This window comes from Charadrius vociferus, unplaced genomic scaffold (assembly GCF_000708025.1).
Source record: "Charadrius vociferus isolate BGI_N301 unplaced genomic scaffold, ASM70802v2 scaffold593, whole genome shotgun sequence".
Taxonomy (NCBI): Eukaryota; Metazoa; Chordata; class Aves; order Charadriiformes; family Charadriidae; genus Charadrius; species Charadrius vociferus.
Genome location: NW_009647739.1, coordinates 924,276 through 937,251, shown reverse-complemented (window position 1 = coordinate 937,251; position 12,976 = coordinate 924,276). Strand labels below are relative to the sequence as shown.

Genomic DNA, 12,976 nt, shown 5'->3' with positions numbered 1-12,976 from the left:
TTAATTTTCCTGCTGTTGGGAAATGAACTGAGCACCTCCTCCAGTCTAGTACAACACCCGAGATTTTCAAATCAAGAAATATTTGCGTACAAAAAAAAAATATCTTCCTGAAAATTACTTGCTTTTGGGATATTGCATGTGTAACTTACTAAAATTCTGATTGAATAAAAAATCGTTTACAAATACGAGAACTGTTACGAATATCAGGTCACTGATAATACATATATACAGGCTTTGCAGAAAACTCTGAATGTTTTTAAGTTCTTCTCAGATAGACACCCGAAAGGGGAATTTTAACTGTAAATCCTGCATGTATATTTTAATAGAAATCCTAATAATGAAAATTAAGTATTTGCATACAAAACTAAGTTAACCTCAAATTATTGTATATACATCAGTAAGTATAAAATCCAAAAATTAGAAAACTGACTCCCATTACCTTTAGACTAAATTGTCTTTTGCTAGGTAATGAATCTATTTTGGTTCAGTCCATTAATCAGCAAGCTTTAATCATAGTGCCAGTTATAAGGCCATCTTGTTATGTTTTACAGGTATTATTCCTTCTTAACCAGTAGTTAGTGAAAGACTCGGTGCAATAAATGCTGCTTGTGATTAACATTAAGTTATATTTAACATATTTCGGGGCAAGAAGCGGGGATAATTGTTGCTGCATGATTGGATTGTTATGTGACTGGGATCATGCGCACAACACCAGATGGTGCTACTGGGGGAGGGTGAAGGGGCCAGGACTCCTGCATCATCTGAATAAGTATGCCTGAATTATTTAGTTTAATCTTCAGCGATTGTGTACAACGTGCATGCATCTGGGATGTGGACAAGGCTCAATTATTTCTGCCCGATACAGGTGCCTCTTCTTTATTCATATGCCCTTAGGTTACATACAGTGCTGCTTGGTATATGGGTTGGTGTGATCCTGGAAAAGTCCAAGTGCCTCCAGCCACAAAGATAAATAAAACTGGTGAAATACAGGCTCTCTATAAATGCAACAGGCACGAAAGAGTCTGCTCTCGAGAGAGCACCAGGCTATGTGATTTCTTAAAGGGTAGCTTCAGCCGGGGCTGAGCAGTTGGGCCTGATCTAGCAGTGCATTCGGGTGCATGATGACTCTAACTGTCTCCTCAAATCACCTTTGCGACATACGCTGACGTGAAAGCCGAGTCTCTCCATTCTGTCGGTATGTGTATGTATTGCTGCAGGCTCAGGAATCATAGAATCATTTAGGTTGGAAAAAACCTTTAAGATCATCGTGTGCAACTGTGCACCTGACACTGCCAAGTCCACCACTAAACCATATCCCTCAGCGCCACTTCTACACTGCATCTTTTAAATATCTCCAGGGATGGTGACTCAGCCACTTCCCTGGGCAGCCTGTTCCAGTGCTCGACAACCCTTTCAGTGAAGAAAGGAAGCTTCAGTTTGCTGAGATCTAGTGAGATGCAGTAATTGAAGGATCTCTTCAATACTTCTTTTTTTTTTCCCCCCCAAATCCTCACCTCTCCCGTCCCCATCAATGTCAGCTATGATGCTCTGAATTGTACACTACGGGTTGCAACTGGTATCTGTGGGTTTAGGCTTTCTTTTGCCGAAGAGTGTCATACTATAGAGGAATGAAAAAATACAAAAAATTATTGAAATTGTTTCAACCTCTGAAGTGAATGCAATTGTTTTGGATCTATTTTATTTTATGTAATGTAGTGTCGTGTCATGTAATCTTACCTTATGTTATTTTAAACAAGGCTAAGGTAGTCCATGTGTTGCTGGATGGTCACAGCATCTCCCCGCCAGAGGGCTTCCTTATCCGCAAGGGACCAGGCAACTGCCATTTTGACTTTGCCCAAGAAATTATCTTTCTGGACTATCTGCAGCCTCAGCTGAGTAATAAAGCACAAAGGAGGTAAAGTAAGATGTTTTTGCTATCTGAACCACACAGTTTCTCTTAACTGTTTAGCATCCTTTTCATATTCTCTGTTGAAGCCAATTGTATGAGGCACCTGGATGAAAATATGAAGCAATGAGAGCAAAACGTTTCATTGGGTTTTAATTATATTCTGTCAAACAGGTTTTATTGAGATGAGAGGATAGTCTAGTCCATAATCACAGGTGGAGGGGTTGGGTGGTGGTGTTTGTGGAGGCTTAGTTCTTTGATTTTGTTCTTTTCTGAATGAGCCAAAGGTACCTGAAGAAGCTGTTTTGTCTTGGGTTTTTTGGCAGGACTGGTTCAAAGAGAATGGAACAAGCTAGTATGGACTACGAAGCACCGTTAATGCCATGTGGTTGTATCCTTCTCTGTCATTTTCTTACTTGTCATATAGAATATCTTAGCGTTATATACTACGGTTATAAGTCCTGAGCTTTTTGAATCCAACAATTTCTGGTGCTTCAAGAAATTAACAAGATACCAAGAATATGAGAAAGGCTTCCATTAAGTATGAATTAAGAATAAATAAATGGAACATAATTTATGAATGTGTGACCAGTTGTCAGATACTCTGAAAAGTTTTTCTCCTGCCTTTTATAATCCATCCACGCTGGAGCTAGAGGTCTGTTAGCGCAGTATCCAACCGGCCTATCAAACTTGGAAGTAGTCTTTGTATTTTTGCATATCTTTGAATGTTTGTCTCATATCTTTATTAAGGCTGACCAGAACTGTGTAATATCTTTGCCATTTTTCTTAATGTTGTTGGCTTTTTAAGCTTAAGTTTTCCTAGATAAGCACAGCCTTTTGTGATAATACTTACTGTCATGCCATCCATCTATTTGACAGGCCTTTTAATTCAATTAGGCTATTCTAACCAAGTTTGGAGACAATGAGCTCTCAGCAATACTAATTTCTGCTGGTTTCACGAAAATCAACGTCTGGGTAGAGCAAAGAGATACACACGAGTGCTCCATTAGGGAAATGGACAGCACAGACTCCATCATTACGTTTTCTGCCATTCAGTTTAGGGGCATGTTTGCTGACTGGTTACCACCCGTATAATTCACAACCAGGCAAAGGCATATTCAAGAAACACAAGAAGACAGTAAAGGCTCCAAACAGGAGCTGTGGTGTTAATAAGTTGCAGTGTACAAGAAGGTAAGACACACAGTAAAAAAATTCTGTAGTTCTTCATCTGATGGAAGAACGTATGTGAACGTACATATATATGTGAACATGTATACATGTAAACATATGTATAGATAGACTTTTACCTAGTTGTGCTACCTGCAGATGTTCATTTGTGTGTATTATCAGTCATAGAAAATGCAGACTGCTTGTCTTAGAATAAAATAGTTTATTCAGAGAGGTTTAAGACATAGTGAAGTCAGAAGGGAAAACCAGATCTTTTTTCACTCTCCTAAACTGCAAATAAGAGTGTCTGTCATCGAGATGTGGACTGCACAATAATTTTTGAAACTGCAAATTAAATAGTCAGGACAAAGTATCAGTATCAAAATTTTCCTTAATTCCTTTTTGCTTTTTAGTTGTTTTCCAGTTTCAGCTTCTGACAAGTTGGGGTGATCCATACTACATTGGTTTGAATGGACTTGAGTTGTTTAATGAACACGGAGACCAAATCTTACTAACTGAGAACAGTATCCTTCTGCTGACCAAGCGCCTCTATCCCTTCCAGATGCACAGTTTGCTCCCTGGCAAATTATCACATGGCATCACTTGCTACTTCTTCCAAATTGCCGGTTTATCCCATGCGGTTACACTGCTTGTATTTCTCTATATTTGCATGGTGATACTTGTTTCCATATGTTTTAATGTATTCTGTATGCTTTCCGAACATTTCTTCTCTGAATGGGATGCACCAGCAAAGCAGGACAAGGTTAGAGAAGGGAAGGCTTAAGAAGGATATGATATTTTTTGCTATCAACATTTATTTCCTCTATAGCATGAAAGGACCAGAAAGTTTGATGAGCTATAAATTCATAAGAAAAGGTTGAGCTCAGTACTTTGTTATGGAATCTTTCATTGTGCCACAGGAAAGAAATTTTTCATAAATCTTGTTCTGGAGCCTTAGGCTATTCTAGACACCCGATCCAGTCGAGAAGATAAGGGCTGAGACTGAATTTGATTCAATGTTCCCTGGGTAACCAACAGAGGGAATGAAGGACGTGTTTGAAAGATTCATGGTCATCAGGGTTACACCTCAGTGCTCAGTGTATCAGCTGAAGTCTCTTAAGAGCTGAAAGCTTCATACCCCAACGTATAATTCATGTAGTTCAGGCACGTGGAAGAAATGGGGTTTCTTAGCCAACTAGATTAAAAGCATGGTAGCTGCATGAATTGTATGCCTCTAAGGATCCTCGTTGCCTAATAAATAGAGGATACAATGAAAAAGGTAATAAAGGCTCTTTCCTGAGAGCTATTTTTATTTGTATCATGTGTGATGCATGATGAACTTGAAACATCAGTAACGCAGAAGAAGCATTTTGAAATTGAAAAGTGATAACAGATTGTTTTTAAGAACAGGGAAACTTTAACTTAGCTTTTAAGTGGCATGTCTTTACAGTACAGTGCAATGCCAGGTAAAGATGCCTAAGCTCATTTTGAGTGATCACCTGATCCTGCCTGTGCAGTAGTGCTGCTTTGGGTATATCAGGATCCCCAAAAGAGCACATTTGTCTTAGTGCAGTACTAAATGTGATAATTCAATACTGAGTCTGGAGCAAGGTTTTCTTAAACGGTTGAGGCATTGCTGTGTTATTCCTTAAATTCTTTATAAATACTTACAGACTCGGGCCTTTTAGAGAGCACGACAAGGGGAATTTAGTGTCCCTCCAACTGGATTGCTAGGGATTTATAGTTCTGAAGACAGTGCCATCCATCCAAATTTCTTTGTATGTCTTTAACATACATATGGTTTTAACGTAAACGTTCTCTCACAGAAAATCTGGTTACCTAGAAAGCCTGTTCAGTAGAAGGTTTAATCTTTCCATCTCAAAGAACTGAAAGAAGGCCTTCTTAGACAGTTACTGATTTTTATCACAAACCTTGAGGAACTCAAGCAAAACCTGGTCTGACTGATGACTACCTCCTGCAAGGATACTTTTCTTGAGATCTGTTTCATATGAGGACTTTTCACAAGTTTGTGCTAAAAACATGTGGCTTTGTCACAAAAAAAGCTGGGAAGTGCCTGTTCCTGTTAAGGGAACTTTATCAATGAAGTCATAAATAAATATTTGAAAATAAATTAAATGCAGCTAGTTAATTTGTTCCTATTTAAAAAATAATTTTGAATGCCAGAATCTGTAAGGGTTGTCCTGCTTTTAAAAATGTACTCCCAAATTCCTCAGCTACCTATATGAAGTACTTGGAGTATTTTTAAGTTTTACTACTGTAGTGGATCCCATGAGTGGTACACTCTTGCTCTGGGAGAGCAAGCGTGAACTTTTAAATACAGTGTTTCTGAAATGTCTTCTTTGGTTATTTACGCTTAAAGTTTTTTTTCAGATATTGCTGCTTTTCCAGATAGTGTCAACATTTTAGAAGATGTATCTGGAGACATCCGAACTCCAGACAAACTCATTGACAGAGTAAATGACACAACCGATGGCAGACATATGTGGCTTGCACCAGTTCTTCCTGGTTTGGTACATTTTCCCTTTTCATTCCATTTTAGTGATGTGCATAGATGTAGCTGGAAGCATACATAATTTTAAGGTAACTTTGATATTAGTAAATGATGCTAAATCACTGCCTTTTAGAAGGAGTTCTTTTTATTCCATTTGCTCGTCACTGCACAGATCGCAGCAGCATAGATTTCCCAGGTTTGTAATCTTCTGTCTCCATGGTGCAACAGCAGAAGGATTTCCAAGGCTAGCGTAGAAGTTTTTTTCAGTTACTATGATAAGGATACTGACAAAGGAATTTAATACGTGTGTTTTGTGCAATAAACACCTCTCAAATGGGAGCCGACTGGGATCTTAAATTCATTTTTACAAAAAGCAATGAATGTTGCTCCAGCAGTGAGAATTTTTTAATCTCATTATTCGTGTTGAATTCAAATTCATAAATTAGAGATGACAGACTTAGTATTTCATGTCCTAAGGCCCCAAGTGATCCAGCCCTTCTAGAAGCCCCATGTTTAAATTATGGGGTATCGAGTATCTAGACAGGAAACGTAGATAAACTTAGATGAGTCCTGACTTTGTTTTGGGAGAGGACATTTTTTTATGGGCCCGTTATGGACATAATTAAAATGTATTTATTTCTTAGAAGAAGGTGGATTTCAAAAGTAACAAACTGTAAACCTGACATGCGATATCTTGTAGCTTACTGTGTTGGAAAAAGTCTTGCTCCATATGTTACAGTAACTAATTAGAATATTAAAGGCAAAGAATTAAGTCAATTTTGAAAATACTTCATATATCATTGTATACTGTAAAGCAGTGGGTATAATTAAGATAAAGCTTTTAAGTATACTTGGGAGTACTGACCACTTGCATTTCTTAGGGAAGTGGAAGGTCTGTGTAATGCTTGACGCTCCTACTGTGTAGATCCCACATCTTGAATCCTGGTAATTAATTTGGTGGGATGCTCAGATACCCATTATAACATCATGAACGAGTGATTTGACAACCATCTGAATTTGCTCATGTCCTTGTAAAAGACATGCTTGCAGAGGCTGCTTCATTTTGCCAAAAGGAAAATAACAGTATCTGGAGTTCTAACACAGATGCAAACACTGTTTCGTGGTGTTATGTCTGACACCAAAGTACTGTAGAAGAACATAAGATATTGGTATTAAAAGGGTAAATTGATAAAGTGTGATGTGCAGGAGGGAAGAGTAATCAATTTAATGGTGCTTTCTGTCCTTAAACTGTAGCAAATTATACCTTTTCAAGATCCACATAGTACTTTTCTCTCTTCCATCTTCCATGGCATGGTTGTACAGCCAGGAAGTGCAACGGGATTAAGCAGTCAGCCTATTCATGACCATCCTCTGTAGTTGGGATGCTGAACCAAAGCTTCTCTATACTTAAATCCTCATTGCTAGGCTGCTTTGAAACTTGCCGCTTGCCTGGAAAGCTGATTTAACTCTTTGCTATATTGACAGATTCGAAAGCTTTAAGGAAATTTTATATTAAAGCCTTTCTTTTCCTTTCAAAATATCTCTTCCTTTCTAATTCCAAAAGACTTTTTGTCTCTTGCATATTTATTACTAATGTAAGTACAATTTAAATTCTTTGTTCCCTTTTTACTGATTGTCATTTTATTTGTTTGGATGTATTTTCCATCAAATTTACCATTTGCTGTAAGACTAATTGCTATTGGAGACTATGCCCAAATTGTCTTCTGCAAAATCACAGATATAAACATTTCTATCGATCACATCTACCTTTCTTTGCTCAGTAAAAAAACCCCATAATGATTTAATACAACTAACAATATCTTCTCCAGTGCATCAAAGGATTAAAACTTCAGAGGATGTTAGAGCTGAAGCTTAAGATATTTTGGCCCAAAGTTGATATAGTAGCTCATAAAAGGAATAGAGATAGCATTAACTGTAACAGGCAAGATTGGTTACCTACAGCCTAATCTTTGGTCTTAACATCTTGACATTAATGTCACTGAAAGTAAAATGAACAGTACTCAAGCAATAACCGTTTAGCAAGCAGCTGGAGAATTTTCTTTATAGTCCTATTAGTGCACCTTACACAAAACTTGCAAAATTTCCGCGAGAGCTTTCAAAGTCGGGATACAGAAGAAATTTTAGCCTTGCAATGGAAAGGTGGATTCCATTTGTATTTGATCGGAATGGAATGGGACGGAACAGAACACCAGCTTGTCTTATCCTGAAGCACGTGTCTCTATTTGGTTGATGAAATACTCATTAAAAGTGTCTCTTGACTAGCAGTCCAGGATGACAAGCTCAGGTGTAGATGTCGTCTTCTGATGAGTTACACGTACATTTGAGAGGACAGCTCTGGGTTAGAGACAGCATCTGTGAATTATCAACAGACATGATAGCTGAACTTACATCCTTAGCATCAGTTATCTGTCCTCTAGCTAGATCTCTTTAAATACAGACCTGTTCTGTTGCAACGTGCATGAGAATTTCATTTCTTTGGGGAATTTGTGCTGTTAAATATAAATGAGTTTTCTTTTACAGGTGAATAGGGTATATGTCATTTTTGATGTACCTACTACTGTGTCAATGATCAAGTTATGGAATTATGCCAAAACACCTCAGAGAGGTGTGAAAGAATTTGGTGTAAGTAATTTTTGTGTGCATTTTGTATGTTCTGGTGAGTCAGCTTGCTTGATTTCTGTACTTATTCTTACAGTTTACTGGAGTGTGATTCCATATAATCTCAAAGGATGGGATTCATCTCACTTAGCTTTGCATTTAGTATTAAAATGACTAATCTGTGCCAGTCATCTGTCCTCCCTTTCTTGTCCAGGGAAAGAAGACTTTACCTGATTATTTTTCTTAGATAATTGTCTTAAGATAGGATAATGCTTTCCTTTCTCCAGTGACTATAGAGCAGGCCTGGAAGACTCATTTAAACTCCAAACCCCAGTTTTAGACAGCTGAAGTGAGGTGAGATTCATTAATTCCTAGATTTAAGAGTGATTCACTCCAGTTAATAGAATGGCAATTATGTAAAACACGAAATACATTTTTAATTACCTCCTTGAAAGCTGCATTAGAAGCATCGGCGAGAAGACAAAAGCTTGGAAAAAAGAATAATCAAACCCCAGCAGCCAATAGAAAGAAATGGAAGTTATAAGGAAGAAAAGTTAGACTAATGGCCAGACTTATGAAACAAATTGGGCAAAATGATTTCTAGTTAATTGAGAGAAACAACTGCTGAAAGCAATGCCTAATTTTTAGATGTTTTGTTTGTTTCTTGAATCTCTTTAGCTTCTGGTGGATGACTTGCTTGTCTACAATGGGATTCTGGATATGGTGAACCATGTAGTGTCGGGCATCCTGCCAACCTGTGATCCAGTGGTCCCGTATCATACCATTCTCTTCACAGATGATGAGAAGATTTGCCATCAGGAGAAGAGAACTGTTATTAGGTACGTGAGTGGATCTTGATTGGAAGAAAGAATCTTAGTTTTCAAAAAATGTTTTTACGTGACTAATGTCAGCAGTATGTTCATTGCTACAGAAAATTCCCTTCCAAAGCATACTCGGCCTCACTTAGTGAGAAATAATGAGTAGTTTTTTTGGATACTAGGACCAAATTACCAGCTTTATTCATAAGCATTTTTTAGCATTGACTGGGATTCATTACTCGTATTTACATATGTTTTAATGGAAGCTTATAGTAATAAACACAAAAGAAAGAAGTTAGGCTTCCTTGGAGAAAAAATGATAAATCCCAGTGATATTACACGGAAGGGAAAAAAGAAAGGAAGGTAATGAAAAAGAACCAAACACCAAAAGAAAAGAAGAGTCCTCTGATTTGGCACAGACACTAATTAAAGAACCAGAATTCTACCATTTTATAAATGTTCTAAAATAATAAACTTCTTAAATGAGAAATGAATTGCGTTCAGAGGAATGACACTTTGAAACCACTAAGTTGGCAATCTCACAGAAAATATGATGAAATGTGGTGAAAAATGCACTTACGTTTAGAAGGTCAGGACTGATAGGGTCTAAAAACAGTCCCTAGCAAGGAAAATAAAGATTAAAAGAATAATTTATTTTAGATGAGATTAAAAAGTGAAAAATCAAAAACTTAGAAATAAACACTATCTTATAGATTGCACTGCTAACAAATAGAATGTCTTGCACATACATCACTTGGTAAAAAAGGTGACAGTTTTGCGTTCAGAAACGGTGCATGATTTGTTCAGAAGAATATTCAAATATTTAGAAATAAGTAGAAGGAACATAAGCTGTCCCGATTAAGAACAGCAGTTCACGTTTGCCTATGGGGGTCGTTTACCTCTGTCTCTAAAGCATAAGCTGTTGGCCACTGTCAGATGGTGAAATAAATTATTATTGTTTGGATGTGTTCTGTTAGACTCATGTTTTTGTACAACTGGCTGTGTTGTCATGGTAAAATTTGGAGGTAAACAATTTTTCATGTGAAAAAGTTACTGAAATGAAAATGTCTTGAGGAAACACAAGTTTTGAGAAATTTTTCAGTGGGATATAAAAAGGAGATGAAAAAATGAACCTGTACTTTCATCAGCTTAACATCTTTCTATGAGTAAAGTTATTTTATTGCAAGCAGAGAAGCACCAGCTGTAATCATAGATCTTTTTTCACGTAACTTCCTTTGCACATATTTACAAGATATAGATCTTTTGATTTAGTTTTAAGAGGGGTATACTTCTGGGGTTATGCAAACTGCACTATCTGTTTTTCAGTCAAGAACATGCTGAGTCTCGTCTCTTCTAGACTTCTGTGCAGGTCTTTCTTCTTAGCCTGGTTTGCAACGTTCTTTTCCTTTTTTTCACTAAAATACAGGGTACTTCAGCAATGGAAGACAAATCCCTTACTACATGCTGGATAATATCCCTCCATTTTAAAAATGCTCTTGAGCTTTTATATATTGTTACTTTTGGTTTTGACCTGTTCTTTCACATGTTCAATATTTTATGAACCCTGAACTTGAGTCTGATATTGTCATCAATAGCATAAGTCCTGATTTACTTCAGTATTGGTTCTCTTGTTTCACTCTGACAGAGAGACATTACATTTTTCCTCCAAAAATAGAAACCTATTCTGTGCAGTATTTGTAGAGAGAAGAAAAATACACGTCTTATTTTCCAAAGGCATGGATGTTTTGTTTTAGTCTATGTGAAAGGGAGATGTTATTAGTGACATTTTCTTTAACGTTCAATTCAGCATGCTTTTTTTTTTGTAATTTGTTTAATTAAATTGAACTTTGAAGGTATTACTTCTTTCCCAAAAAGAAATGGTTAAAATTTTGCAGCAGCCTGCAAACAAAACTTGTCACAGTAGACAAATTTTGTTTAGTTTAGAAAATTTTCAGATAATACTATACCAACATCACAAAACAGTGTTAAGTTCCTTACAGGGATTTTTATGCCCTCTTTGTATAGCACTGATTTAAAATCTCACTTTGGTTAATGTGGTTCAAGCTCTGTAGGCAGGAAGGAAAATTGTAGAGTTAATATGATATTTATATTTGAATGTGTGCCTGAATGAATGCTACTAATTAAAACTGGCAAGAAATCAGTCAGGTGGATGCAGACAGAATGCCTTCACTTTCTAGACAGTCTCATAGAATGTGGCTGTGCTTCATAGTTTTGTTTTGCCTCCAGGACCTAAATAACTTAAGTGGTAACTTTTTCCATGACTCTCAAAACTTTCCACAGTGTTGATAATTTTGGCCGTTGTACTGATTTTAATCTTTTCAGCAATCACGTGGGAGATCAGGATGTACAAATGATGAACGAAAATGAGATTGTCACAAACAGCAAAAAGAAGCAGGTTGTGGCTGATCCAGGTTAGTTCTGTCTTCTGCAGTTTTCTTCTGCTCGCTTTCTAGAGACAGTTTGGATAATGAACGTTGTCATAGACCTGAACTGGGAAAAGTGGGGAGACTTAGACCTCTTTTATATATTTAGCTCTACTTTTTCTACCATAGGAAGGCAAACCTGGAATGTCATACTCTGATGGATTTTTATTCTATATCTAAATCTGAAAGTGGACGATATAAATCAAGGATGTATATGATATGTGGACATAGCTTATACCAACACATACACAGAAGTCCTCAGGAAAGAAACTGAGTGAAGATAAGCTGAAAACTGGTGTTAATTGTGCAGGTTCATAGATAGCTTTTTGGAATAATAGGCTCATTGCATCTCCACTGGCCTTTTAAGCAGCTTTAGAGATGATGCATGTGTCTCTCAGAACTAGCTGCTTGTTTCTCCTCAAGCAAATCCAAAATCACGATAAGTGTAACAAGGGGGAAAACATGTTGGCTTTATTCCTCCCACTGCCTTTCTGGTTGGTCTTTTCTCTTACAAAGTGATAATTAAAAAGACAACCTCTTTTTTTTTTTCCCAAGGAGACAGAGTAGATTGTATTTATAGTCTGAAGAGTCCTAGTCATTCATTGTAAATTACTCAGAATAGCTCCCTAAATACATTACAAATTCTCAGCCAAGCTGGTATATTCATGATTGTTTTTCTCTCCTGAGCATGACACTTTCTCCAATTAGTTCCTCTAGAAAGTGTTAGAGAAATTGTTTGATGGCTTTTAATAACAGTTCTTTAGGAGAAGGATTTGAAATGCCATTGCTTGTACAAATACAGCTTCGAAGTTGTTAGTGTGTTAGCACTAGCTGCATCAAAAGTATTTTGAACATCTCTGTGCCTGTTGTAGTGACATCCTGGGTTCCAGTGCAGACATACCCTATGTCCAGTAAAGAACAGCTGTCATTGCCACAGCCGTCACGTCTATTTTCCAAGTATTGAGGACAGACAATGCCTCTGAAGTCATAGGTTGAGGGTTGCCTATTGCCACCTGCCCCATGTCTCCTGTGTAGTACTTACTGGTATCAGCTGCGGTGGTTGATAAGGTAGGTTTGTAGAATGGTTTGGGTTAGAGGACACCTCAGGGGGTCCCCTCCCGAGGGAGAGTCCAGCCTCCTGCTCAGAACAGTGTCAACATTGAATTCAGACCAGATTCCACAGGGGAGCGATTCCATGGGACGGTGAAAAAATTGGCAGCCCTCACTGTCAATGTAAGAAACATTACTGAGAAGAGTAGCTTAGCTTGCTTTCGTTCTGGGATGAAGAGAGAAATGGGTATGTTTCTTCCTCATTTTAGTGTGTGGTTTCGCTGTTAATACAGGTACAGTCTTAAAACAGCACTCAATTTTCCTTAACAGCCTTGCGTCCAAAAACCTGCATGTGTGAAAAAGGACTGCAGAGGAGGAAAAGATAACAAGGGATTGTGATTGGAAAGTCCGGAATACATCCAGCCCTAAATAACTGCAATCTAGATCCCCAAGATATCTA

At 37.4% G+C, this 12,976-nt stretch overlaps 1 protein-coding gene across 1 annotated transcript in view; it reads left to right on the top strand.

Annotated features, from left to right (window-relative positions):
• KIAA0556 (KIAA0556 ortholog) overlaps positions 1-12,902 on the top strand; it is a 61,120-nt gene extending 48,218 nt beyond the window's left edge. The window contains exons 20-27 of the mRNA XM_009881948.1: positions 1,758-1,915; positions 2,233-2,297; positions 3,487-3,597; positions 5,465-5,604; positions 8,127-8,228; positions 8,883-9,043; positions 11,366-11,454; positions 12,847-12,902. Of these exons, the coding sequence (XP_009880250.1) occupies positions 1,758-1,915; positions 2,233-2,297; positions 3,487-3,597; positions 5,465-5,604; positions 8,127-8,228; positions 8,883-9,043; positions 11,366-11,454; positions 12,847-12,902 (882 nt within the window). The remainder of the gene's footprint in view (positions 1-1,757; positions 1,916-2,232; positions 2,298-3,486; positions 3,598-5,464; positions 5,605-8,126; positions 8,229-8,882; positions 9,044-11,365; positions 11,455-12,846) is intronic.
• The last annotated feature ends 74 nt before the right edge of the window (positions 12,903-12,976 follow it).